The 26671-nt window shown below is 36.8% G+C and overlaps 3 protein-coding genes and 1 long non-coding RNA gene across 13 annotated transcripts in view; 3 read left to right on the forward strand and 1 right to left on the reverse strand.

Moving 5' to 3' along the window:
- The window catches only part of LOC117577990 (uncharacterized), a 29506-nt gene extending 20138 nt beyond the window's left edge, over nt 1-9368 (forward strand). Inside the window, exons 1-4 of one of the 9 annotated variants that reach the window (XR_007954817.1) lie at nt 8414-8657; nt 8727-8835; nt 8918-9040; nt 9124-9368. This is a non-coding gene — a long non-coding RNA (uncharacterized LOC117577990). Of the gene's footprint in view, nt 1-8402; nt 8658-8702; nt 8840-8889 lie in introns of those variants that run through there. The other 8 variants (XR_004573335.2, XR_004573337.2, XR_007954823.1 and 5 more) reach the window with 8 other exon arrangements.
- LOC117577989 (arginine/serine-rich coiled-coil protein 2) lies at nt 760-5521 on the reverse strand. 2 transcript variants are annotated; one of them, XM_034263087.2, is made up of 4 exons: nt 5190-5521; nt 4240-4809; nt 2238-2333; nt 760-2161 (listed from the first exon to the last, which is right to left on the reverse strand). In XM_034263087.2, the coding sequence occupies exons 1-4, from the start codon at nt 5253-5255 to the stop codon at nt 836-838; spliced, it is 2058 nt and encodes a 685-aa protein (XP_034118978.1). In that variant the 5' UTR covers nt 5256-5521; the 3' UTR covers nt 760-835. The 2 variants fall into 2 exon arrangements, with proteins under 2 accessions (XP_034118978.1, XP_034118979.1); XM_034263088.2 differs by lacking the exon at nt 4240-4809 and having other exon boundaries at nt 5190-5515.
- Nucleotides 9369-10675: 1307 nt separating the features above from the next.
- LOC117576939 (sarcoplasmic calcium-binding protein) lies at nt 10676-14240 on the forward strand. The gene is made up of 4 exons (XM_034262100.2): nt 10676-11203; nt 13035-13244; nt 13620-13928; nt 14007-14240. The coding sequence occupies exons 1-4, from the start codon at nt 11060-11062 to the stop codon at nt 14238-14240; spliced, it is 897 nt and encodes a 298-aa protein (XP_034117991.1). The 5' UTR covers nt 10676-11059.
- Nucleotides 14241-14339: 99 nt separating this feature from the next.
- Nucleotides 14340-15299, forward strand: LOC127565498 (myb-like protein Q). The gene has a single exon (XM_052004243.1). It carries the CDS (start codon nt 14340-14342, stop codon nt 15174-15176), a length of 837 nt encoding a protein of 278 aa, XP_051860203.1. The 3' UTR covers nt 15177-15299.
- The last annotated feature ends 11372 nt before the right edge of the window (nt 15300-26671 follow it).

Here is a 26671-nt window from a genome sequence, read left to right on the forward strand (position 1 = left end):
ACAAAAATTGTGATACGCTAGACATAATAGTTAAAATAAAAAACAAAAGTGAATCACACTTTCTCATATCTGATTTAGATTTATATTTTATTAAAAACGAAAATATTGATTGTTGTTCAAATTGAAATATTAATGAGCTTTAAAATTAGTGCATTAAATTAAAACCTAATTTTGAGTTATTATTCACATTCCAAGACAATTATAAGTCTATGACATTTGAATTGAAAAAAAAAACCATTCGAACTCTTTGTTATGCTGGGTTTAAACATATTCCGCAATTTTAACCTTGTATTTATGATAAGGTATTAAATAAAATAAGAGGAAGTTATTGGTCTTATCTTTGGGAAAGGGTGCATTATACACATATTTTGTTGTAAGGCTTATCTCTGCAAAAGCTTTATCAAAATAATCTACATTCTGAATAGTATGAAATTACTAAATATAATCATCGCAATCAGAATCGGACCAAGCACTTAAATATATAATATTCCCTCCCTTTTCCTCCCCGATTAAACAACGATTATTTGGAACAATTCTTGCACATTTATTTGAAATAAAAAAAAAATAGAGAAATTCCTCGTTAAGACAAATAAACATTGCTATTTCAGAACAGTTTTGTGTGTGTGAGTGTTTGTGTGAGGTGACTACTGAGGTGTTGTATTTGATGCGTCGCGTCGTCGTTCTATATACAGCTTTGCACTCAAAAGGGTTCCAAATTTCCTCGCCGTGTCGTGTGTGGCTGCTAAATTTTTCTTCTTCTCTTCTCTTCTCAGCTCAGCTCTTCTCTTCTTTTATACTCCCTTCCCTCTCCTCTCTCTCTCATCCCGTCGCCGTCTTAATAGGTGCGTGGCTGGGAGCCAAAACCAAGGCCCACGCCCCGCATTGTGTGTGTGGCGGCACGTGCCACTTCGTATTGTTGCTCCATGTTGGAGAACATGCGCTGACGCTGCTGCACATCGGTTGGCACAGTTCCAGATCCCGAGCCAGACGCATTGCTGCCATTGCTATTCGGCTCAGTCGTTGCATCTGCTTTATCAGCACTTCCTGCGGTGGCTGCTGAGTTGATGCTGCTGTTGTTGCCGCCGCTGCCGCCGCCTCCTCCGGTGCTGCTGTTGTTGTTGTCGCCGGTGTTCTTAATGCCCATGAGGCGCATAAACTTGGAGGCCACTTTGCCATCCGAGTCCTGGGAGAAGTGAGCATTGCCCCATTTGTTGGCCGAATCCTCGCTCTTCTTGGAGCCCCACAGTAACTTGCGTTTCTGCTGCTGTTCCGCATAGCGATTGGCATTGATAATGCCCGGATTATAGTATTTGGGCAACTGCAAGGCTGCCGGCTGTTGTTGCTGCTGCTGCTGTTGCTGTTGCTGCTGTTGGTGTTGGTGTTGTTGATGTTGTGCCTCCACAATGGGCGGTGTGCTCAGCTCTAGGGACATTAGCGATGGTATCTTCGGTGCATAGTTAGGTGTGGGGAGCAAACCGGCGCCGCCACTTAAGGCGCCGGCTCCACTTGAAGTTGCCGCTGCAGCGAGGGCAACAGCTGCCGAGAGGGCTCCACCAGCTCCTCCCGTCTTGCCCAGGAGTAGTGCTCCAGGTGTTGCCAAGCCACGAGAGGACTCCAATTCGTTTGGCCTCTTTGCGTGCGAGTTTGAGCGATCGTTGGGTGATCTGGAGCGGCTGCTGGAGTCGCGCGAGCCGCGTGCTCGATATTTGCGTGATGTCTGCGCTTGTGATGAGGAGCCTCCGGATGACTTTCGCTGTTGCTGTTGTGGTGAACGGCGGCGATTCGATGCCGACGGCGTTCCCGCGGGCGTGCGTGAACGAGATCGTGAACGCGAACGTGATCGGGAGCGTGAGTCGCGACGACGATGACGACTGCGATGATCGTCATAGGAGCGACGTTGCGACTGTGACTGCGATTTGTACGTCGAAGAGAAGGATGAGTTGTTATTGTTGTTGTTGTTGTTGCTGGAGCGTGAGTCCTTGTTGTGATGTCGCGATCGATCCCTGTCCCTTTCCCTATCCCTGTCCCGACCGCTTCCGCTGCCGCTGCCGCGACGATCCTCTCGCTCTCGCTCTCGTTCACGATCGCGATCGCGATCACGTTCTCGCTTGTAATCACTATCCTTGTTGCTCTCTTTGGTGCGATGAGGATGCCGCTCGCTCTGTGGTGCAGAAAAAAAAGAGAGAACTTTCGATTAGAGAGGGATACAAACACCAATTAGAGCGAGACGGACTTACCTTGCTGTGGTCTTTGTCGCGCTCCTTGTCTCTGCTACGCTCCGAGTCACGCTGTCTGTTGCCTCCGCCTCCGCTGATGCTGCGTCCGTGCGCCTCCTGCAACGAGAAGACACAAGGCAGCAGGTTGTCATATTAATTTCATTTGCTTGGCAAGGAAGTTCAGGCAGCAGCAAACTTCTCTAAGAGCGAGAAAGTGATCAATTTAAAATGAAATTTGCAATCAATTCAAAACTTGGAAATCATAAAAACGTGACAAATAACACAATTTGTTAAAACGTTGCCCCAACATAAAAGAGCTGTTGCCCGTGGCGTTGTTGTTGCTGTTGAAGTTGCTGTTGATGTTGATGTTGGAGATTCGTGTCCTTTATTAGCTTGTTGTCCATTCGTTTGGCTGCAAGTAATGATCATGTTGATGACGATGGTGATGATGATGATGATGATGTTCAGATCACATTGATGCGGCGGCAATCCTTTCCTTTTGTGTGTTGTTTGTTGATAAGTGTGTGTAGATTAAATATGCTAAGTTTTTGGTTTTGTTTCTTTGTTTTTTGTTTTTGTTTTTGGGATTTTTGTTATTGTTATTATTTGTTGCTATACTCACATTGATGCGTCTCGATCATCATTCGCTCTTTGTCGCAAACCATGCGGTCAGAGTGTGTGTTTCAAGGAGTTAAAGGAGTGGGACACACAAACCCTGTTGGGCGCGTTGCAAACAACTCTAATAACTCTAAAAACTGTCCTCAAGTCATCGTAAGTCAAGTCAAGTCAAGTCAAAGTCGAAGTCGATGTAGAGTCGTCGTCAGATTTGAGTTTGAGTTTGAGTTCGAGACTTTTTGCATTGTTACTTTTGGCTTTTGGTTTTGGTTTTGTTTACATAATAATAACAATAATAAAATGGTATATTTTAGTCATATATAAATATAAAGGTTGCATAAATGTTTAAGCTTAATTATCTAATACACTAACAAAATTACAAATTAGAATAGTTGCTAATAGAATACATAGAGATTAATTTACAAACAACCTTGAATCCGACACCAACAAAAAAAAGGAAATAGAAGAGTCCTCGACCAGCATACACACACACATTCTCACACACACACACACATGTTGTGGGGGAAATCAGACAATAGAAAGGCAGCCAGACAAAAACAAAAAATCAATTTATAGATTCTCATTTCGGGAGTGAGGGGGGAAAAACAACAACGAACAAAAGCAAAAAAAAAACGCCATTGTCAAGTGGCAACTAAGTTGTAAAAACTAGATTAAAAACGTATATACATATAATATATAGTATAGTATGTCGATAACCATGTAAAACATGTATGGAAAGTTAACGCATGGACAACAGTTAAACAAACAGTTGAAACTACAACCAAAAATAAATAAAATGCCTCTTATAAATATTTCCAATGTGCCAAAGACCCACAAAACCTTTTCAGTTGTTTAAATACATAATAACTGGTGAATTATGGGAATTCCCGCCTTTGGGAAAATTCCATTCAAACGTAACAATGCATTTAAATAATTTAGTTTGTTAGATTCAATTATTATACATTGATTTCTATGATATTTTCATTATATCTTCTTTAACTATCAGCATATATCATATACCAAATTAAATTGAATACATTTTTAAGAATTTTTTGAAAATGTTCAGATGTTTTAAACAATTTAGTTGAAATAAAAATTAAATATACATATGTCACGAACTATTAACAACAAAAATTAATTGGCACAGCCATTACATTAACAATTATATATGGGGAACAAAGAATGGTTACAAGTTTCCTTGTGTGTAGTTTTCATATTTGTTGCTAGGCCGATATTTCAGTTCTTAAATGGAATTCTCTTTTGCAATTGTTCCTATAGATGTCTTTCGGTATATTTAATATTTTATGCTCAGTCAGCTTTGTGATCAATCTTGGGGTACATTGGAAATTGTTTTATAGGCGACAACTTCTATATTAACTATAGTGGCAAATTGAAATGAAAAGTTTACCTCATCAGTGTGATTATTAGTATTATTATGTCGGCTGCCTCGGCTCCTGTGATGATGATGATGGTGATGGTGGTGATGATGGCCACCGCCTGAGCCACCGCCACCACCACCGCGTTGTCCAGCGGTTGGCAAAGGCGGCGTTTGCGGCATTTGTGAATGCGACTGTTGATCGCCCGCAGCCGCCACCTTGGATGCGGCATTTGATGGCGACAGCGTTGCCAGACCTTTTTTATTCGCCTTGTCGTTTACATCAGCACTGTCATCACTGGCACCACTGTCGCTGCCGCCGTCGCTGCGGCTGCGGCTGCTCGAGCGTCGACGCTGACGTCTGTTGGTGTTGTTGTGACGTTCGCTGTTAGTTTTGTTTTTGCTTTTATGTCGCATGCCGGCAGCGGTGGCGGCAGCAGCAGCAGATGTTGTTGTTGCTGAAGATGATGTCTCCAATGACGGCGGTTGCGATTGCGGTGAGCAGCTGGAGCGTGAACGACGACGACGTCGTGATGTGGATGTGGATGCCACAGCTGCATCTTCTAGTTGCTGCTGCTGCTGTTGTTGTTGATGTTGTGGTGCCTAGGGGAATTTTTCAACTATTCAGAAACAGCAAATTCGCATTATTTTACTAAAGCACTAAATATACAACTACATTACATTATTTTTTTTAGATAGTAGAGTATTGGGGGAGGAAGAGGGGGGTACGTGTGTGCAATTGTTTTGATTTTGACTTGCAACAAATTGCTATATTTTTGCTTATAGAGTTGCCCTACTCACACACACGCGCGCACTTGGAGAATCACACATACACACACACACACACACATAAGCAGCATGCACGCTTCGGCAAAATGTATACACAAAAAAAAAAAACGAAAAAAAAGTGCGCTGAGAATTCGGCATTCGATAATTTCAGTTTCTTGTTGACCCATTCGTCATTTAATTTTTGGAGTATTTACCCTTATCTCGTAGCCACCATCCTCATCATTGTCGTCCTCGCTGCTATAATTCACCAGAGCCTCCATTTTATTGGTATAAATCAATTGATTTTAGCGCGTGTTCGCTACAAAACTTCAATATTAAAATCAATAAATCTATCACTGCTGCTGGTGCTATTTTTTCCTTTTTTCTGCATAGACCCGCGGCGTGTGGCTGCAACGCCAATTTTGATATTTACTTTTTTACGTCGATAAATATACCGAAATATACCGCATTCACTAATTACACTGAACAATGTAATAGGAAAAACCAAGTATTTTCGACATAGAAGATAACAATTTTGGCACAATAAATCTAACAATAATTAATTGGACAATGTGGTTAGGTTTTGTTTTTGATAAATGCCTACTTTAACTATTTTAAATCATATATTCAAATAAATATGAAAAGGAATTAAGTATCCCCATTATAATTTCTGAACAAATCATAAACATGAATTTGAAAGTCAATCATTTATTTCCTTTTTAAATAAATTATAATAAAAATAATTAAAAGAAAGGGGAGTAGAATTTTAAAATTAACTACTTTGCTTTGAATTCTAGCATTATGGTTACACTTCATTAAATACCAATTAAATGAGTGGTAACACTGAAACTTTTTCCTTGAAGTGTGTACACACTTGTACATTTATGCAGCTCTACTTCGGCGCGCAAATTTGAAAAATAAGTGAAGTCCCCAGAGATACGATGCTACACGACATTATGTAAACTGTTTCTTATGTCACCTGTCGCATGCATATGCTAAAAGCCCCCATGGCATTATTCCCATGTGTTTACACTTTGCAAAAGATCCATCAATTTGATTATTTTAAGCGACCCCAAAAAATGTAAGCAGATAAGTACTTTACAATTGTGACGGTTTGTTGTTGTTTACTTATTTTTGTTTTTCGTTTACAATTTTGTTTACGCATATTTCTTGTTTTTGCTTTTTTTGGCTAACGTGCCGGTTTTAACGTCGCCGACTTTTCAAATTACCCTTATTTTCTTTCAAAAGATAAAGCACAACAATATTTTGGCATCCAAAAATAGCTACATATAAATTTACAATAGTCTGCTGCTGGTCGAAGGGCCATCGAAATATGGAGTTTAGCATTTACCACTTAGCGCTTGTCCAGCATGTTGAAGGCGTCTTATCGCTAAATAGCACAGTGTCAATTACAAATAACAAACAATTGATTAGAAGAATATTTTTAAAATATATTTTATTTACTTACATATGTATGTATATTTACGATTAATTTGAAAATAAAAAGCAAATTATGTAGGTGTATAATTGATTAGTATGTGAACGAGAGAAACACGATCGCATTCGTCCACTGACCCATTTATTGAGTAAACACTGTACGACGAAGCCTTTCCATCGTCGCAGACTGTCAGGGCTACCACCACAGTGGGGGCACTTTTGGTGTGGATTACAGCACTACAATAAACACACACATACATATATGTATTTACATATTTACATGTGCATGCATTTGTGTTGTGTTTGTTTAGACTTTTCACATGTTGTTTTGATTTCGCTGGTTTGTTGTGGTTTTTTTTATTTTTGCCTTTTTTGTTGAAAACAACAAATTTGTTGCTGCACAAGGTCGCACTTATGGTTTTTGTGTTTCTAGAATAGTTTTTAATTTGCGCGCATAATCATTAACAACATTTAAATTGATTTTGCATAAAATTCGCTTAAAGCTAGGCCAACTTCTGAACTTTGGTTGTGTGACATAACCTCACACTTAAAAGCAAACACACATAGAGGGAAATAAATTAAAAAAATGGTTAGCCGTAGTCTTGCTCCTATTTGTCCAATTTAAGCGTTACCAAATCTGTTTTGGACTAATCATTTAAGCGAGGGTTGCCATCTTATTTGTCGCTTGACATTATGTATTTAGAATGCAACTTGTGGAGCGGACCTCGCTTTGTTTACTTTTTGGGCTAATCTTTTGTTTTTATTCTTTTTTTTTTACATAAAGTCGCCGCGCGACACTTACAAAATTATGATAGACGCAATTGCTGCTGTCGTTGTTGTTGTTGCTTTTATCAATGGCAACAACAAAAGTAACGATAAATGAAAAATAGCATAAACAGGTCGCTGATAAGGCGACAGTTTCAGTTGTCCATGAATAACTGTAAACATGCACATATGTATGTAGCTGTCGATGTGTATGTGTATTGCTGTCTATGCATGTGAGTGCTTAAGTGTGTATGCGTAGCACTCCTATGGCCCTCAAATTGAACGACTAGAACCTACGACAACAGAAAGGACACGTTGCATGCCGCACGTAGACGTTGCATATGTTGTCTAGTCGTGCCACCAACCACAAAAACACGCTTGTACACATAAACGCGCATACATTCATACATAACACACATACACATTCATACATACAACACACATATACGACGCACACAAAACGACGCAATTAATTTCATGTCATTTTATGCAAGAAGCAGATCAAAGGCAAAGCAAAAAAAAAAGAAAAGAAAAGAAAAAAAGGCAGACACGAAAGTGAGGCTAGTGACACAGCCGGCATGACGACGTGCCAAAATCCGCATACAAAAACTTCAGCACAGAGCACAGCCGAATGCCGAGCTCGCGAGCTGGCGACCCGAGAGCACAGACGACAACGACCGGCGTCGCGCACGCTCTCTCTCGCTCTCATGTTGCATTGGGTCAAGTCAACTCAACTCTTCTATCTGCTTTAGCATCAAGCGCAGCATCTCCCCCCCACCCCACCAATGAAATTGAAAATACACACATTACGGATCAACATGCAAATACAGCTGCGTTTGCGCGCGTGTGTGTGTGTATCAGAAACTATCAGCTGCTGTTGTTGTTGGCGTGGAGCCGGCAGACGACAATGAGGCGCAACACCGCAACACGTACGCCAAAAAAAAAAATGGCGTTGCGGAAATCTCGAAAACACGATATGGAAACCTTGGAAAGAGCGCCAAACGGCAAATGCGCAGGCAACGCAAAAAACCAAAACAAAAACACAGATGTTAAATTCAAAGAGACTGTGCGAAAATAGAAGCAGAGCTTGTTGCTGTCTGGCAACAACAAAGCACGCTTACAAACAGACGTACATACATACATACATACAGATACATATGTATATACATATACAGACAAACATACATACTTATGTACATACCGATAGACCCGATAGACGGACATTGAAATCTATGCTTTGCTCCAACAATCACACTTTACAATTACAACTGTCGCGTGTATGTTCACACACACAAACATACATCTACACATGTTTATTGGTGTGTAGGTGCCGCATATTAATAAGCCGGGCGCGGGCGCAGATTTATAAAGCACACACATACAGATACAGACATACGCACCACACTTAAAATTCTACGAGATTTCTTATTTTCATCCACATTCACTTAACCATCCATCTGTGTCCATATGTATGTATGTGTGTATGTACAATTAGCATGTAAATGTAAACTTTTGAAACTACGCAGTCTTTTTTTATTCTGTATTTTCAGACTCCTGGCTTGCGCCCGTGACGTCACATTTAGTATGCTGCCCACGATCGAAAATACGATAATTACAAATTAATATTGATCAAACGATATAGTAAATGGATTGATAAATGTAAGTATGTATGTATGTGCAATTGCATTGTTATTACATAATTCAATTTCGCAGCTGTTCATTCACCTCGGTGAAATTACAGGAAGAACGTTGATCAACAATAGAATGAATATTTGCAAGCAAAAAAAGAACATGATCTGCATACCAAGCTTCAATTGGTCGTGTGCCTTGCTTTGTATGGGTTAAGCGTGGCTTTGTTGTAACTGTAAGTGCGTGTGTGCGTTGAACAGTGGTTCGCATATTATTTGACACGTATCAGCGAACTTTAATTTGACACTTGTTAAGCAGCAAATAATTTGTGTGTCACTGTGTATGCATATGCGGGATAAATTTGGGCAAATGAATACGCAAGTACATTACGAATACAGTGAAAGCTCCATAGCGAACACCCCTTTTGAGCGGATTCGTTCTTCAAAATAAAATTTATTGAAAACATAAAAAACAATGTCTACAGAACTACGATTATTTCTGATGTATGTATAAAAATCATTTCAATATTAAAACTGACTAAAATTGATTAAAGTGGAGTGCCCACTGTATGTGAAATGTGTTTGTTTGTAGTTTGTACTATGGGAAAATGTAATTGATAGATTCGATTTGAATGCAAGGTAAACGAATGCACATTCTCTTGAACCTGTTGTTGTTATTGTTGATGCTTCTATGTTAATTGGTTGCATTCAGTGGCGCTTGGATTTGTTACGTGACTCTTTGGCAGTCAGCCGATGTCGATGCGCACGATGTTCTTATACACGTACACATGCAGGCACACACACACACAGCGAAACTCAGCCAGACAGTCACCAATACATACAAATGCACCCCGAGTGCATTGCACTCCGCAGACAGCAAGCAACACCAACAACAACGCTGCTGGGGGCCATTTGCAGTCTAAGCCAACTTGCCTGGTAAACACCATAAGACAAAACTAGTGCACGTATACACACAAATACAGGCACAGGCACAGATGTGTGCATGTAATTGCATAAGTATGCAATGTTTGTAAATATTGTATGCTTAACAGCTGATGCAGTAACAGATGTTAAATTGAGCATGTCTGTTACCTTGCATAACATTTGTCATCGCTGTTAAGTTTGCAGCACCTGCTGCAGCAGGATCGCATTATCGGTCGGCTATAAAGATTGATTAGGAGAATTTTAGGTGGATGGGGGAAGGGGCACAATATTTGAACAGCACAAACAAGAAGCACACACCCAACGTACACAGTACACATACGTTGATTGTATGTGTGTGTTAAGCACTCTTGGCTGTGTGTGTGTGTGTGCTTATTTGTGCGTGAGGCAATGAAGTAGAAGAAGTAGAACGAAAACAGAGAACTCGCTCGCTCGACCATTCGTTACATTTCGCTGTAATTGTATGCGTGCATGTTTGTGTGTGTGAATTTAGTTTGTTCGTTCATCAGACGACCTAAATACAAAAAAGTTATTCGTTTACATTATCAATAAACAGTATACAAATAAAACTACCGTAATTTTTACATGCATTTCTACTCGTTAAATTTCTCTTCATTCAATTGCATTGTCGATTTTTTTATAAAACACATTTGGCCGGTGTGCAACATCTGTTTGTAGTTGCTTTTTGCTGTTTTTCTTGCCAGCTCTATGTAAGTGGTTGTGTGTGTGTGTCTGTGTGTGTTTGTATTGTATTTTTCTGGCAACGTCGCCGCAGCCCTTCCATGCTTGAACTCCCCTCTACATAAACACACTCACACACAGACAACATGCATATGTATGCTGCTTCTGTTACAACGTCGCCGTCGTCGCCGTCGTCGCTGTGTTTTCATTTCTTTTCGCCGCAACTGCCGCTGTCAAAACGAATTCGAACGCGCCAGCGAACGGTTGTGTTTAACGGAAAGCAATCAAAAGCAAAGAAGTTGACGAAGAAGAAGAAGTTCAGAAAGGAGAAGCAGCAGCAAAGTGTAATACGCAAAAGCAAACAAAACTGCAACAAATTTTTTTTTGTTTTGTGAAAGAGTTTTCTTCACTGTGTATCTGTGGTTGGTGTGAGTGTGTTTGTTGTCTTCAAACCGGTTTTTTATACATAAATGCGCGCTGCAACTGCAACAATAATAAATACAAAAACAACAACAACAACAGCAGCAGCAACTAAACTACAACAACAACACTGTTTTTCGCTTGCCTGATACAACAATAAAAACAACAACAACAAAGAGTGTTAATATAAGAAGAACTGTAAAGAGAAAGAGATGGCATTCAACATTGTAAGCCGCGGTCTTTTGCGCACTTCGAGAGAAATCCTGGAACGCAATATGGCCGCAACGATGGGCGCCCTGCAGCACCCCCCCTCACCACTCTCAACCCAGCAGCCAACGGGCGATTACAACAATAATGTAAGCGTCTGTTTATTCGTATGCATCTCTCTCATTCTCTTTACATATGTATATGAGTGTGTTTGTGTGTTAATTTAATTACAAAGCGCTCCAAAAAAGTAGCGTTTAACAAATGCAAGTGGGAGGAGGGCATCAGTTATAGTTACGAGAAATGAGGCCACAGTCAACTGTATGTGTTCGTGTGTGCGATAGAGAGGGGGAGACTGATGTAGAGTTGGGTTTGAGAAGCACTTTGCAAGCGTGGCACGGGGTAGAAAAAAATACGAGACGAATTTTGACAATAGACAGTGAAAAATGATCTATGTATGTACTTTATTATGATGATTGTAGAGATCAGCACATTAATTCATCAATTCACACAATCATTAACTAAACATACAGCAATGCTGTTGAAAACGCACATCTTTCATTTCAACAACAACAACAATGAGCACTGGGCGAAAACAACTTTCAAACCATCCCCCGAAAACCCCCCACCCAAAACAATATGTGGGGCGTCTATAAACTGCGCAAATTCTGCACGCAACTTAGTTCAGCATGCGCAAAGCGCCAAAAAACAATAACAAGTAGTTACCTGTGTGAGAGGAGAGGAAACGGAAGTCGCTGACAACAGCTGACAGCTGACCCTTGCACAGTTTTAGAGTACAGAGCACGCATTTAGCTGTGACCCAAACCACCCCCACCATGTGAATTTCATTCATTCGTTCGTTCTAGCAAATGCCTGAACCTTCGCTTACTGTGCTTTGTTTTTGTTTTTTGACCTGTTGCTCGACTTCAACTTCCTTTTCCACACAATAATAATCATACATATATCAAATGTTATTTGTGATCTGGTTTTTGTTTTGTTCAAGATTTCGTGTTTTCGAGCAAACTTGAAAAAGAGGCTCGTGATTGCTGTCATTTGCATTTAAGCCAATCTTTAAGGCCCAGCAACAAGAAACTTGTTTTTTTGTATGCTTTCAAATGATATCATCCACAGCATTATCATATTCATGCCATTATCAACCCAAAAATGAGTTGCCTCTGAATGTTGTTGACAACTTTTCGGGTCTTGTAATTAACAAACAAAAAAAAAGGGGGGAAAGAGAAAAAAGAAACGTTGAGTGAAGTTATCTCAAAACAAACTGTCAACAGCAACAGCAACCGAAAACTCATTAATAGATTCAATTCCATGTTATTGAATCTTTGAAGAAAAGCACTTAATGAGCTTTACAAATACAAATAGAAAGAGATCTGTGTGTGGTGTGTGTGTGTGTGTATGCGAGAGTTGCACTCACAAGGTCAAGGAGAAGTTGTAGTTTCACTGCTTGCAGTGCAAGTTGAGCAGCCACTGGTCTGATACTTTCCGTTGGGTTTCCGCCACGTGGTGACTCTCAAACTGTTGAGCACTCCACTCATGGCCAACATAGCGAGTGAAATCTTTTGTAGAGAAAAACCGGTCCAAAACAAGAATCCAGAACTGACCTTAGCAATAATAAAAACAACAATAACAAGAAGAGTAACAACAACACATGTGTACATCGCATGTAATTATTATTTACACACACACACACACATACCTACGACGACTGAAGGGCGAGCGCGTTGTTAATGCAACAGTAAACACAAAGCACAAAACAAAACAAAAACAAACAAACAAATAGACGAAAACATCATTTTATGGACTTGATTTATATGCTAGCGAAAACAACAGCAATGGCGTTTCATTTAAAATGGAGCAAGCAAGCAGTGTGTGGGCATATCCGCCAAGCAGTCGATATATGAACTGCTTCACAACAATTGCGCAACTGTGACTCAAAGAATTTTCTCTATGTTTTGTGTATTTTTGCAGCGCCTGGTTGTGATAAATTCGAGCTGTGCAACACATGCGCCATGGCATTTAATGTCCGGCCGCACAGCTATGATTCAAGCAGTGCGCCAATATTCAAAGAAAACAGCAGGCGCAGCCACAATGCGTCGCGAGGAAAGCGACAGCGATTCGGATTCGGATGATGAGTTCGAGCGACGTCGTCGCAATGCTAATGTTAAGCGCAGCGAGCGGGTAAGTGAACGAACTCGCGGCCCACGTGGCCACGTGGTCAAAACCAACAGCAACAACAACAACAATTTAATTGTGTAAATGCTCGAAACGGGTTTTGTAATTTTTGGACTTTTGCCTCAATGTCGTTTTTTGAACTCTTCGCTTGCTGTAAGCAAGTGGCGCAAGCGCAGTTGCAAGCAGCGTATGGTTTGTGTCTAGACTATACGGCATTCGAGTTTCGAGAAGAAGTGCATCAAGCAGTTCAAGCAGTTGCACAATTCGGAATTGAATTAAAATTTTATTTTGAAAATTAGAATAACTTTGTAGAGCAAAATAAAATATTTAAGTTAAAATTGTTATGTCGATTCTTATATTCATTTTTATCTTCCGTTTTAGGGCGACTCTGAGTTTTGGCGCCGCAAGATGCGCACCTTGCATCGCATTATGGACGTGAATCACGATGGTGTCATCTCATATGATGATTTCAATTTGCTGGCAAAACGTTTCAGCGATTTGGGCCATTTGTCGCCCGAAGTGGCCGCCGAATTCAACGATGTGATTAAGCAGACGTGGGAGGAGCAATTTGGCGAGATAACGCCATATAATCTGGTTAATGCCGAGCAATTCTTAACCGATCTGCATCATCGACTGAATGACAAGAAAATGGCCAAGCGCATTGGACGCTTTTTGCCGTATTTGTTTAAGGTAATTGATGATGTGGCAATTGAATGCTAAAGATGCACTTAATTAATATGCTGACTTCTGTTCTTCATGCTTTCGCAGGCCGTTGACTTTGATCACACTGGCCACTTGGATCTCGAACAATATAAGCTCTTCTTCCGCTGTCTGGGACTCACCGAAGAGGATGCTGCCGTTTCATTTGCTGTGATAGACAAGAATGGCGATGGCCAGTTGTCGCTAAAGGAGTTTGTTCATTTGGGACGTCAATTCTTTTTGACCGAGGATGATACAAAAATATCGAAAATGTTCTGGGGTCCGCTAATCACTGACCATTGACGCGTTGCAGTCACTGCTGTAGATCACAATGTTCGCGATGTAAATACCACAACAACAACTACAACAACAACAACACACACGACTAAACAGAAGAAGCCAATGCTAACAACAACAATGAGAACTTCAACGACAACTAGCGCGCAGAAGGCGTGCGGCAGTTGGCCGTATCTACAGCATGTGGCGCCGCATAAATCGGGACCATTTAAACGGCAAATGACCATTGACAGCAACAACAACTACAATACGAACGCATCGTCCAGCATCAGCAACATCAACAACATCAACAACAACAGCATCATCATCAGCAACATCATTAACAACAACAGCAACACCATCAATTTGGTCACCATTCGAAGCATGAGCATTTACGATTATTTACATCAACATTTCAACACAATTGCCAGCAGCGGAAGCGGAAGCAGCAACCAGAAGCGCCAACGACGCCACAATGATTACGATGACGAGATGTTGCATTTGCTGCCATCGCCGAAAGTGCGCAAGCACAACTATTCAAACTATCAGCGTCAGCAACAGGAGCAGCAGCAAAGACAACAGCTGCAGCAGCAGCAGCAGCAACAACAACAGCAGCAACAGTTGCCACAACAGTGGCATCGCAGCAAGTGGCAGCGTGAGGAGGAGGAGCGGGAGCGCAGGCGGAAGCAGCATGGCACAAATACAACTATGGATAATTATGATATAAGATTTTTTTTCTATATTAATTCGCTAATATTATTCACAATGTCGTGTCGCCAATATGAGGGCGATGACTTTAAGCATTTCATTGTTGATCACATCAGAGAGTTCGATCGCGGACGCCGCAAGGCTCGCAAGCGACGCAAGCGCAGGATGAAGCCACCAAAAGTGGCAGCAGTAATAGAAACAACAACTCCAACTGCAACTGCAACAAGTGCTGCACAAAGCAAACTGCATTTGTAGATGGCAAATTGAAAAGTGCTTCTTGCGAACTTTGCATGATGTTTTAGCTAAGACTTATGTAACACTACACTATGATATAATTATAACAAAAACAAGAAGAAGAAACACAAAAATAAAAGAAAATATACCCAAAAATTATTAAATTTAACATTTCAAATATTGTAAATATAACTAATGCACACTGGTCGAAATGACCTCACATACATTTTTTGTAAGTCATGTATTCCAAAAATGTTCGTAGAGAGCTGTAATTGGGCACATTTGATATTAAGATCATTATAAAGATATAAACAAACTTTTAGTTTGATCTGGCCACGCCGAAGCGCAGTGTTAACTAAATGGGTACAAGAAAGGTAATTTTGGTTCTTTTTGTTTTTAATATTCGAAAACAATTATATTTTAGTAAATTAAACATTCTTAACTTTCTTCTGCTTCCAGCTCAAAAGAAAATTGACTATCAGAGTCGGAGTCAAAATCATCTTGAATGTTATTTCTAAAAGTTCTAACAATTCGTGTGGCAGAACTTTTTTCATATTTTGATTTGACCTTTTGATGGGATAAAGGCTAGATAAGAGGGGATCAGAAGAGTCCATGGATCTATGGAACACATCCATCATGTTATTCAGCCTTGAATTCTTGAGTCGTGCATGAGATCGTTTATAATTTTTATAAAATTTCTGATGCACTTCCTCCCAGGCAGCCGACAGGTACTACAGAAAATTCTATTATCTGAGCTCCATGTATTAAAATGTTGTGTATTGTTGGTGACATGTTATACCTAGATACTTGGCTTTATAGAGTCTTGCAGTCGTTGAAGAAAAATCTTAAAATTTTGCAGTATTTATTGCAAACTCAAAAGATTTGGTCATCAAAATATTTTCAAGTCTTTTTTAACAAATTAATATCGAAATCAAAAAATCTATATTTGCAAACGCCTTCCTTGCGGTATTTCCATCCATTTGTGTTCCCGATACCGCTTTGTTTTGGCTTATTTACCAATAGCTCCATTTCTTCTCGCATTCTCTTCTGAATATGGGTAATTCTCTGACGGATGTCGCGTTGCGACCATCTTTTCAGTGGAAACAAAAAAACATAACCTGAAACAATTTTAAAAATAATTAAAGGTTATTTTATAGCTCTAGACTAGCACTTTAATTAGAACTAAGAATGGTCTTAGAATTTTTTATACCCGCTACCCATAGGGTAGAAGGGTATTATAACTTTGTGCCGACAGGAAATGTATGTAACAAGTAGAAGGAGGCATCTCCGACCCTATAAAGTATATATATTCTCGATCAGCGTCAACAGCCGAGACGATCTAGCCATGTCCGTCTGTCCGTCTGTGTGTCTGTCCGTATGGAACACTAGATCTCAGAGACTATAAGAGATAGAGCTATAATTTTTTTTCGACAGCATTTGTTATGTTTGCACGCAGATCAAGTTTGTTTCAAATTTTTGACACGCCCACTTCCGCCCCCGCAAATCAAAAAAATCGAATAACAAGCCTAATTTTAAAGCTAGAGTTACGAATTTTGGTATATACAGTAATAACTAGTAGTTATGATCCCTGAAAATTTGGTTGCGATCAGACAAAAATTGTGGAAGCTATTAAAGAAATACTTTTGTATGGGCAAAAACGCCTACTTACTAGGGGTCTTAGTTGCTTTGGCTGACAATGTGGTATATTGTGCCGTCTATGGTATATTTTGAATGCGGTACTATATCGATATACCAAATATACCATTTGGTATATTTTTAGTACTTTTTTTTTGTATTTTCGGTATATTTTGAAAATGATACCGCAATATTTTGCGTTTATTAAAAATGGGTAGCAAGTATCTCACAGTCGAGCACACTCGACTGTAACTTTCTTACTTGTTTTTGTAAGTTTTAATTTGTGACAGTCGTCTCTTTGTCCAGTGATGATGATGCCTTTTTTCTCTTATTAATAAGAACTGTATTCTATATCAAATGATTTTGAAATCAAGATGTGTGTTCGTGATTTCGTGACTTGAATGTTATTGACACATTCTTTAGAAGGAAATTCTTAGTACTAAGACCAAAATCTTGTTTCTTGATTGGATATATATATATTTTTGGATTGGAGCACAAAGATTACGAATTTAGCTAATTGCTTGCGTTTCAGGTCATATTTTTGTGTTGGTCAGTAAATTGTGGAGATGCTTTACAGCTTGTTTCCATAGCACTATATATCTGGGTTATCTTCATATAAGAGTATTTCAAAATGTTTAAAATGTCACATTTGGTATATCGATATAGCTCCGCATTCGAAATATACCATAGACGGCACGATGTACCAGATTGTCGGCCAAAGCAATTAAGACTTCTACAATTTTTATCTGATCGGAATCAAATTGTTTCACAAGAATTCATAAATACTATAGTTATAATTCACAGCTCTAGCTTTAAAATTACGCTTGTTATTCGATTTTTTTGATTTGCAGGGGCGGAAGTGGGCGTGGCAAAAATTTGAAACAAACTTGATCTGCGTGCAAACATAACAAATGCTGTCGAAAAATAGCTCTATTTCTTATAGTCTCTGAGATCTAGTGTTCCATACGGACAGACGGACAGATAGACAGACGGACATGGCTATATCGTCTCAGCTGTTGACGCTGATCAAGAATATATATATACTTTATAGGGTCGGAGATGCCTTCTTCTACCTGTTACATACATTTCCTGTCGGCACAAAGTTATAATACCCTTCTACCCTATGGGTAGCGGGTATAAAAACTGTGTTTTGAGTAAAACGCGTTCAAAGTTTTGATTTGCTATTACATTAAAAAAAACTCAAATTGAGGGAAAATAAATTGTTTATTTTTTTAAATTTTACAGTGGTGTTGGGCCTTAAGAAACAATTTGATATCGTAAAATTGGATCTAAGTTGCTTTGGCTGACAATATGGTATATTTTGCACTCTATGGTATATTATGAATGTAGTACTGTATCAATGTACCAAATATAAATTTCGGTTAACTTTAATATTCTTGCTGTATATTAATTTGGTATACTGTAAGAATAATACCGCACTCTTTGCTTTTATTCAAAATGGGTAGCGGGTAACTCACAGATTTCTTAATTATTTGAATGTAGTAGTATATCGATATACCAAATATGACGATCTGTATAGTTTAGTATATTTCAGTATTTCAAGTGAGATGTGGAATGTCTTAACAAATTCTTGTTGAGTGTTTCAAGCTGTTTTTCTCTATGCCCCGAAAGTCTTCTTCTTATTGCAATTGGCGCAATGTTGACTCCTCAGTGTGTGTGTTTGTGTGTGTGTGTGTGTGTGTGTGTGTGTATGTGTGTGGATTATTAATGTGGAGTAAGTGGCGGATGCTTATCGAGTCTCTTGGGCAAATCCCGAACTGGCGGCATTTTATTTTGTCTTTTTTTTGCGAGTGGTCCGAAAAATCAACAAACGCAAATTGCATGCAAATGCATGTTTTCACCTCCCTCCTCTCTCTTTCTCTCCCTCTCTCACTAGCGCTCTCTCACTCTCTCCCCTCTATCATTCTTCTCCCCTCGCTTTGCAGACACACAGTGACCGCAGGCAGCGACAAGATGGAAAAAAAGCGGCTGGCCACATATCATTATGTAAGCGCTGCGAAAAAGGATTTGCGATATCAACTGAAAAGTGTTTAGTCCCACGACGCCAGAGGAAGAGCAGAGAGAGAGAAAGAGTGAGAGAAAGAGAGAGAGAGAGAGAGAGCGAACTGTCGCGCGTAAATCTCGGCTAGCTGTGCCGCAAACCCCAACCTGACGTCTGTGAATTTGACCAGAGCTCATTATGCACATTTGTTGCCTCGGGCTACGCCCATTTCTTTCTTTTCTAGCTTTTTTTTTGCTATGCATTTGTAGCTAATAATTTTAATGTTATTCAAAATTATGTTGCAAAAAAATGTGCTGGGCATGTGGAGTGTGTGTGTGTGTGTGTGTGTGTGTGTGTGTGTGTGTGGTGTGGGGCAGCAGCATGTGAAAGCATTTTTTGGGGCGTCTCGCACAAACACACACACACACACACACGTCGGGCTTTATAAATTGCATTTGTATCTAAAAGGACATTAATTCTGTGTGTGCCCGGTAAGTGTGGTTCACAGCGCCATCTAGCGCCTCAAACCCCCAACCGAGGCAAGCAGTGCGCTGCTTTTAACTGAGACCCCAACCCCACCCAACAAACACTCAAACCCATTTGCACTGCTTGTGCTCATGTCTGTGTGGGTTAGTGTGTGTGTGTCCTTTGCGCATTTCTTACTCGCCTCAATATTTTATAATTTAATTTTTTTTGTTTTCCTGTGCATAGCAAAATGAAACAAAAAAAAAAAATGGCACGCACATGATGTCCCGTTTGCTGCTTATCCCTTTCCCCGACATCTGCAGCTGGACTTGCACGATGGTGCTGATGGTTGGAGGGGGAGTTGGGGGTGTGCAGCAGTCACATATTGCTACATCTTTCATTATGTAAATGCACGCTTTACACAGCGTTTTTTTTACGCTATCTCTCTTTCGCTCCCTTCACTCCGTATTTGGTTTTTTTTTGCAGCTTTTCCTTTTCTTCTTCTTTGGCCACATCAGTGGTTTGGGATTTGCGCACGTTATATAAAAAATATCGTTCTATATATAAATATGTTAGCATCTATAACACACACACACTCACACACATGGAGAATGTCATATGCACATACATACATACATATGTGTGTGGTGCAACTATTTGCAGTTTCAACGTGTTTTATCACGTTTTAAAAGCAGTTTTTAAAAATTAAAAGCACGTCCTAAGTCCACATTTGGTCAACACAGCTGCTGCCCACGAACAACTCGCACACATACATATGTACATACATTCATATGTATGCCCACATTCGTGTCTGTGGTGGGTTTTCGTCTTCTCAACTCACCACACGGTCACAAACAGAGTTCACAAGCAAATTCAACACAGACGCCATCTTGAAATTCTGTTGCATACTCAGCGTGATCAATGCTCCATTATTGGAATGAGGTGAGAGCGGGACAACTGCTGTTGACTAAATCGAGGTGAGAAGAGAGTAGATAGCTTGAATTAAGTCACGCTTAGCTTAGTTAGTGTAGAATAGAGGTGGAGAACTATCGATAGTCTGCGCTTTTGATATTTCTTGATAGTTTCCATAAACTATCGACTATCGACTAAAAAAAAAATAATTTAATTACTTTTTAAAATAATCCATACTTATTTGAAGTATGAGAGTATGAAATTGGTTTTCCAATTATAATCTGAACATAATAAGATATGTTAGATATTTTAACAATTTAGTAAACATAGCCATAGATCTGATTTATAGTATTTTTTGGTATATTAAATAGTTATATTTTAAAGTGAATACAGCACTGATTTCATGTTGAGTTCACTCAAATATATAGCTTTCCATTTTTGTTATATTATACTTGTTGTCACATTTTTGTGTGTAATATAACAAATGTAACATTCATTACAGCTTAGTATATTTCCAATATTGTTATATTTTATGAACAATAATAATAAAAATCGAAACCCAAATTAATATACTAAAAAATACTACAAAAAATACTCACAGTTGAGCAGCTCGCTCGCTTGTTATATTTTTGTGTGTAATATATAAAATAATATAGCCTTCGGTATATCTTAGTATTCTTTCAGTATATTAATTCGGTATATTTTAAGAATAATACCGCATTGTTTTTGCTGTTATTTAAAATCGAAATCCAAACGAACACAATAATAGATTGCTATGAAAATAATTTTTGAATTTCTGTGTTCAGATAATACGTAAATTATATAAATTCTGTGGATCGAGAATGTTTAATATAAATTAAATCATTTTTGAATATTTGGAATCTTTTTGAAATTACAATTTCTATAAATTTGAAATTGATTTATATCATTATTCATTATTATTGTTATTAAAGACAGAATTAAAGAATTATGTTATTATATTTGTTGTTGTCTTGTTTAAGCATTGATTCTTTATGAGAAACATTCATTGTTGCAAGAGTTGACTTTGTCGCGAATGAGTTGCAGTTGTTGTTGATGCCACAAATGCCTTTGCGGTTGGCATAAATTGTAACGCTAATCATAGAGATGCGAGAAAAGCCGCAAGCAGCAGCAGCAGCAGCAGCAAGAGAGGAGAGCGACAACTACAAGGACAACAACAACAACAACAACAACAAGGAGCAAGGATTACTTATCCAGCGCGGGCCATAAAAAGTGCGCTAATGTTAACCCGTTGCTGTCGTTTGAATTACAACATTCAGTGGCTGCCAGAGATGCCCAGACCGCAGCCTACGAGTCGTATGTGTAATGCCACCCACCCACAGTTCACCTACCTCACTTTACACGGCACTCTCTCCCCCTCTCTCTCGCTCTAGCCATCTTTATGTATGCAGGCGACAATGTCTCAGCCTAAAAGTAGGCAACTTAACGTTGCTCGCATGTAATTTAATTACGGCAACTGGGATTGTGCTCACCAGTGAGGTGGGGAGTGAAAATGGAAGGCGGCAATTGCAGGTTGAGGCGCTGTTGCTGTTGCTGTGACTTTCGTTTTTATTTTTCTTTCTTGGCCGCTGCGTCGCAGCAGCATCAATCTCTGGCTTAGACAAGACAATCTGCGTGAATATTCCTATACATGCACACATTATCCTTAGCACCATTTCACCATTTCACCATTTTGTCAAAGGCCAACAGTCGACAGAGTATGCTCGACCTACAGATACTGCTTATAAATAAAAAGTAAATTCCTTTTTAAAAAATACACAAAATTTAATTCCGAATATTAATTACAATACTTGGAATAATTTTGATTGCCCGGGATAAACTCGGATAAAATATACAGCAATTTAAAACTATTTTGGAGTTATGAATTTTATTTTTAAAAGTAAAGTTAGTGTTATTAATAATTATTAATTAGTATATCATTTCACTCAAGAAAGTCAATCACGATTAACCATTATTTTTAACTATAATAAATACAATTATTTTCTGTGTTGCTTTTTCTTTCAGTAAATATATTTCATTTCGATATCAGATTTACGAATTATTTTGTCAATTTCACTTCTCTTACACAAAAATATTATTTTTATTTTATACTTAATTATTATTGTTTCTTTAATTTAAGGTATCAATAAAATAGCCACAAATTATTTCAAATTTCAATTATATCATATTATTATTATATTATGTTATTTTTAGTTAACTAAATTCATAATCATTTTATCTAATTATATTTATTTAATTAATTTGTCCTAATTTTTATATTAATAAATATATTTCATTGCTGTACCAAACTGTCAATTAACTTTGTTAGTTTCTAACTTATAATAATTATGCTTTTCGTATGAATTTCAAATAAATGTGAAATGTATTGAAAAAGGAAATATTTTAAAGTCAAACTTTTGATGATATACTTCATTTTAATTTTTTATGCTTGTATTTTCTTGAGTTTACAATACAAAATCATCATTTAAAGTTAAAATAAAAATTATATTTATTATTATTTTAAATTTATTGTTATTTTGGATTTTTACACATATATAAAAATCTTTAATTTTAAGATTAAGAACATCTCATTTTAAAATTAAAATCTTGAATCAAGTTTTCTTTATTCTAGATTGAAAAGAAGATTGCAACTCTGTATTTAAGATCTTTTCGATCTTACAAAAAAAATAATAAAGGTGTAAGTAATTGTGAATTAATTAAAAAAAAGTAAACAACACACATAAATGTTTAAAAGAAAATGAATACAAAAAACACGAAATATATTTTATTTTTGTAGATTTTAAACAATCTAAATTTAAGATGGTTTCATCATGATTTATTATTTTGCCTTCTTTGTTTAAGATTTTTCCATTCATGGAACAAGCTTATAATTTTGAATTTTAAGATTGGGCAATCTATATTTTCGATCTTGATTTAAGGATAAAACTTCTATTTAAGTTTTGACATTCAAACAATCAAGACTTTATTCTTAATTTTTCTTTTTGTGTAGTTAATTATAAAAAAAGCTTAACTAAATATGAAACTTTTAATTAAATTTATTATTGTTTTGTATTTTGAGTGAATAATAATTTTTTTTAAATTTAAAGTTCAACTTTTTATGTTTAAATAATTAAGTAATTAAAAGTACAAGTTCAACATAAAATTAAGTTATTTTATAATTAACTAATAATACAGAAGAACAATTAATATATTTTGTATTATTAGTTAATTATAAAATAGCTTAATTATACTTATAGTTTTAATTACCTAATTATAAAAATGATCTTTAATTTAGTATTAATGTATGAATATTTATTTTGCTTAAGATGTCAATTCATTAACTTTAGTCCAAACAAGGCCAAAAAAAATAATGCCTGGATTGGAATGTGATCGCTGTTCAACGTTAACCACTTACAGGGTATAATTGTATATTAAATTAAGCCATTTGCATGCGCGTATATTTTTGGGAGAGACAGAGAGAGTGAGAGGGAGTGAGAGGGAGTGAGAGAGAGAGCGAGAGAGAGAGAGAGAGAGAGAGAGAGAGAGAGAGGGAACTAGGACCTCCAGCATTGTCACTTTTCAGCCCGGTCGTGTTGTAGATTATTAAAAATTATGTCTCACAGTAGGACATGCAACGCCGGCAAACTGCCTCAACAAACCCTTTCCCCTTTCCCCTTTCCACTCTCCTTCTCCCTCCCGCTCTGCTCCTCTTCATCATCGTCCTTAGTTTGCAGCCACATAGGCCACATTAATGTGCCTCCGTCGCTGCTTCTCGTTGGCAGCATTGCGATAAGCAGCAGCCAGTTGTAAAAGTGCTAAAAAATGTTCTATTTTCTATTTACCTCGTTGTTGTTATTGTGACTGTTGTTGTTGTTGCTGTTGCTGTTGTTGCAAACGCAAATCCACGCAAAAATTATATTTTGACGTTTGTTAGTGGCTGAAGAGGGCAAAGGGAGGTCGACAGTAGAGCTCCAGAGTTGCATATGTATATTGTAGGTGGGCGGTTGCACTCGTATTTTTTGGACAGCCCAGCATTTGCCTACACCGAAAAGGGCAAACAATAAAAAACAAGCGAAGAAGAACGCAACTCGAAACCCTAAATAGGCGAAATGCACTTTGGGGGCCTGGGGGTCAAACGTGTGTGCCCTACAAAAGAGTTGCTTAGCTATAGTATCATTATCATTATCATTATCATTATCATTATCATTATCATTATCATTATCATTATCATTATCATTATCATTATCATTATCATTATCATTATCATTATCATTATCATTATCATTATCATTATCATTATCATTATCATTATCATTATCATTATCATTATCATTATCATTATCATTATCATTATCATTATCATTATCATTATCATTATCATTATCATTATCATTATCATTATCATTATCATTATCATTATCATCATCATTATCATTATCATTTATCATTATCATTATCATTATCATTATCATTATCATTATCATTCATTATCATTATCATTATCATTATCATTATCATTATCATTATCATTATCATTATCATTATCATTATCATTATCATTATCATTATCATTATCATTATCATTATCATTATCATTATCATTATCATTATCATTATCATTATCATTATCATTATCATTATCATTATCATTATCATTATCATTATCATTATCATTATCATTATCATTATCATTATCATTATCATTATCATTATCATTATCATTATCATTATCATTATCATTATCATTATCATTATCATTATCATTATCATTATCATTATCATTATCATTATCATTATCATTATCATTATCATTATCATTATCATTATCATTATCATTATCATTATCATTATCATTATTATTATTATTATTATTATTATTATTATTATTATTATTATTGTTATTGTTATTGTTATTGTTATTATTATTATTATTATTATTATTATTATTATTATTATTATTATTATTATTATTATTATTATTATTATTATTATTATTATTATTATTATTATTATTATTATTATTATTATTATTATTATTATTATTATTATTATTATTATTATTATTATTATTATTATTTTATTATTATTATTATTATTATTATTATTATTATTATTATTATTATTATTATTATATTATTATTATTATTATTATTATTATTATTATTTATTGTTATTGTTATTATTATTATTATTATTATTATTATTATTATTATTATTTATTATTATTATTATTATTATTATTATTATTATTATTATTATTATTATTATTATTATATTATTATTATTATTATTATTATTATTATTATTATTATTATTATTATTATTATTTATTATTATTATTATTATTATTATTATTATTATTATTATTATTATTATTATTATTATTATTATTATTATTATAATTATTATTATTATTATTATTATTATTATTATTATTATTATTATTATTATTATTATTTATTATTATTATTATTATTATTATTATTATTATTATTATTATTATTATTATTATTATTATCATTATTATTATTATTATTATTATTATTATTATTATTATTATTATTATTATCATTATTATTATTATTATTATTATTATTATTATTATCATTAGAGAGAGAATCATTGACGCCATGTTCACTTGCTTTGCACTTGGGAGTTGGTAACCCTGTTGGCAACCATGGTCCAGGGTTGTCGTTGTCGCTCTTCCGGTGCACATGTGACTTGACTTGGCTACCGCATCTCGTTCCCCGTTCGGCGTTCCACGCACCCCGCATCACCCCGCTGCAAACGCGTTGTACCTTGGGGATGCCGCGCCTGAGATTTGTTCAACGAAATTTATATTCTAAATGTTGTGTCAGCTCTGTTGTTGCTTTTGCTGTTGCTTTGAGACGTGCCATAAGCTGCGCTGCTTAGTTTTTAAAACTGATTTAAATGTTGCCATTACCCAATGTTGTTGCATTGTAGTTGTTGCGCCTTTTGCGGCCTTCTGCGATTTGGGCAGCTGTTCTGTGCTCTGTGTTATGTATTCTGTGTTCTCTGTTCCGTGTTCTGTGGCTCAACAGCGACCCTTAATACATTTAAATTGCTCGCTGCGCTTGTGGTGTCGAAATCCTTTGTTCACTTAACGCTAGCGCTTTGGTCAAAACCAAAACCAAACAAAATTTCAAAAAGCTGAACAAAATTTCCAAAATCATTTGAGAATATCAAATGCAACCTTTGATTTGGCATTAACCAAATTTGCTAAAACACTATACTTAATACTCTTCTATTCAATTCCGCCTCAATTCCATTCCGCTGACAAATTTTGAGCGCAATGATTTCGGTATTAATCGGCTTTCTGGCGTTTAGTGCTTCCACCTTTTCGATTGAGATTTTCGAAGTCCGTGTCAGCGATGCCACATTCTTATTATGGTGTAATTTGTGAAAATATTCGAGGGAATTTATCTTGATTGTATTTTATTACTCCCAATCACAAAGAGTAAAT

This window comes from Drosophila albomicans, chromosome X (assembly GCF_009650485.2).
Source record: "Drosophila albomicans strain 15112-1751.03 chromosome X, ASM965048v2, whole genome shotgun sequence".
NCBI lineage: Eukaryota > Metazoa > Arthropoda > Insecta > Diptera > Drosophilidae > Drosophila > Drosophila albomicans.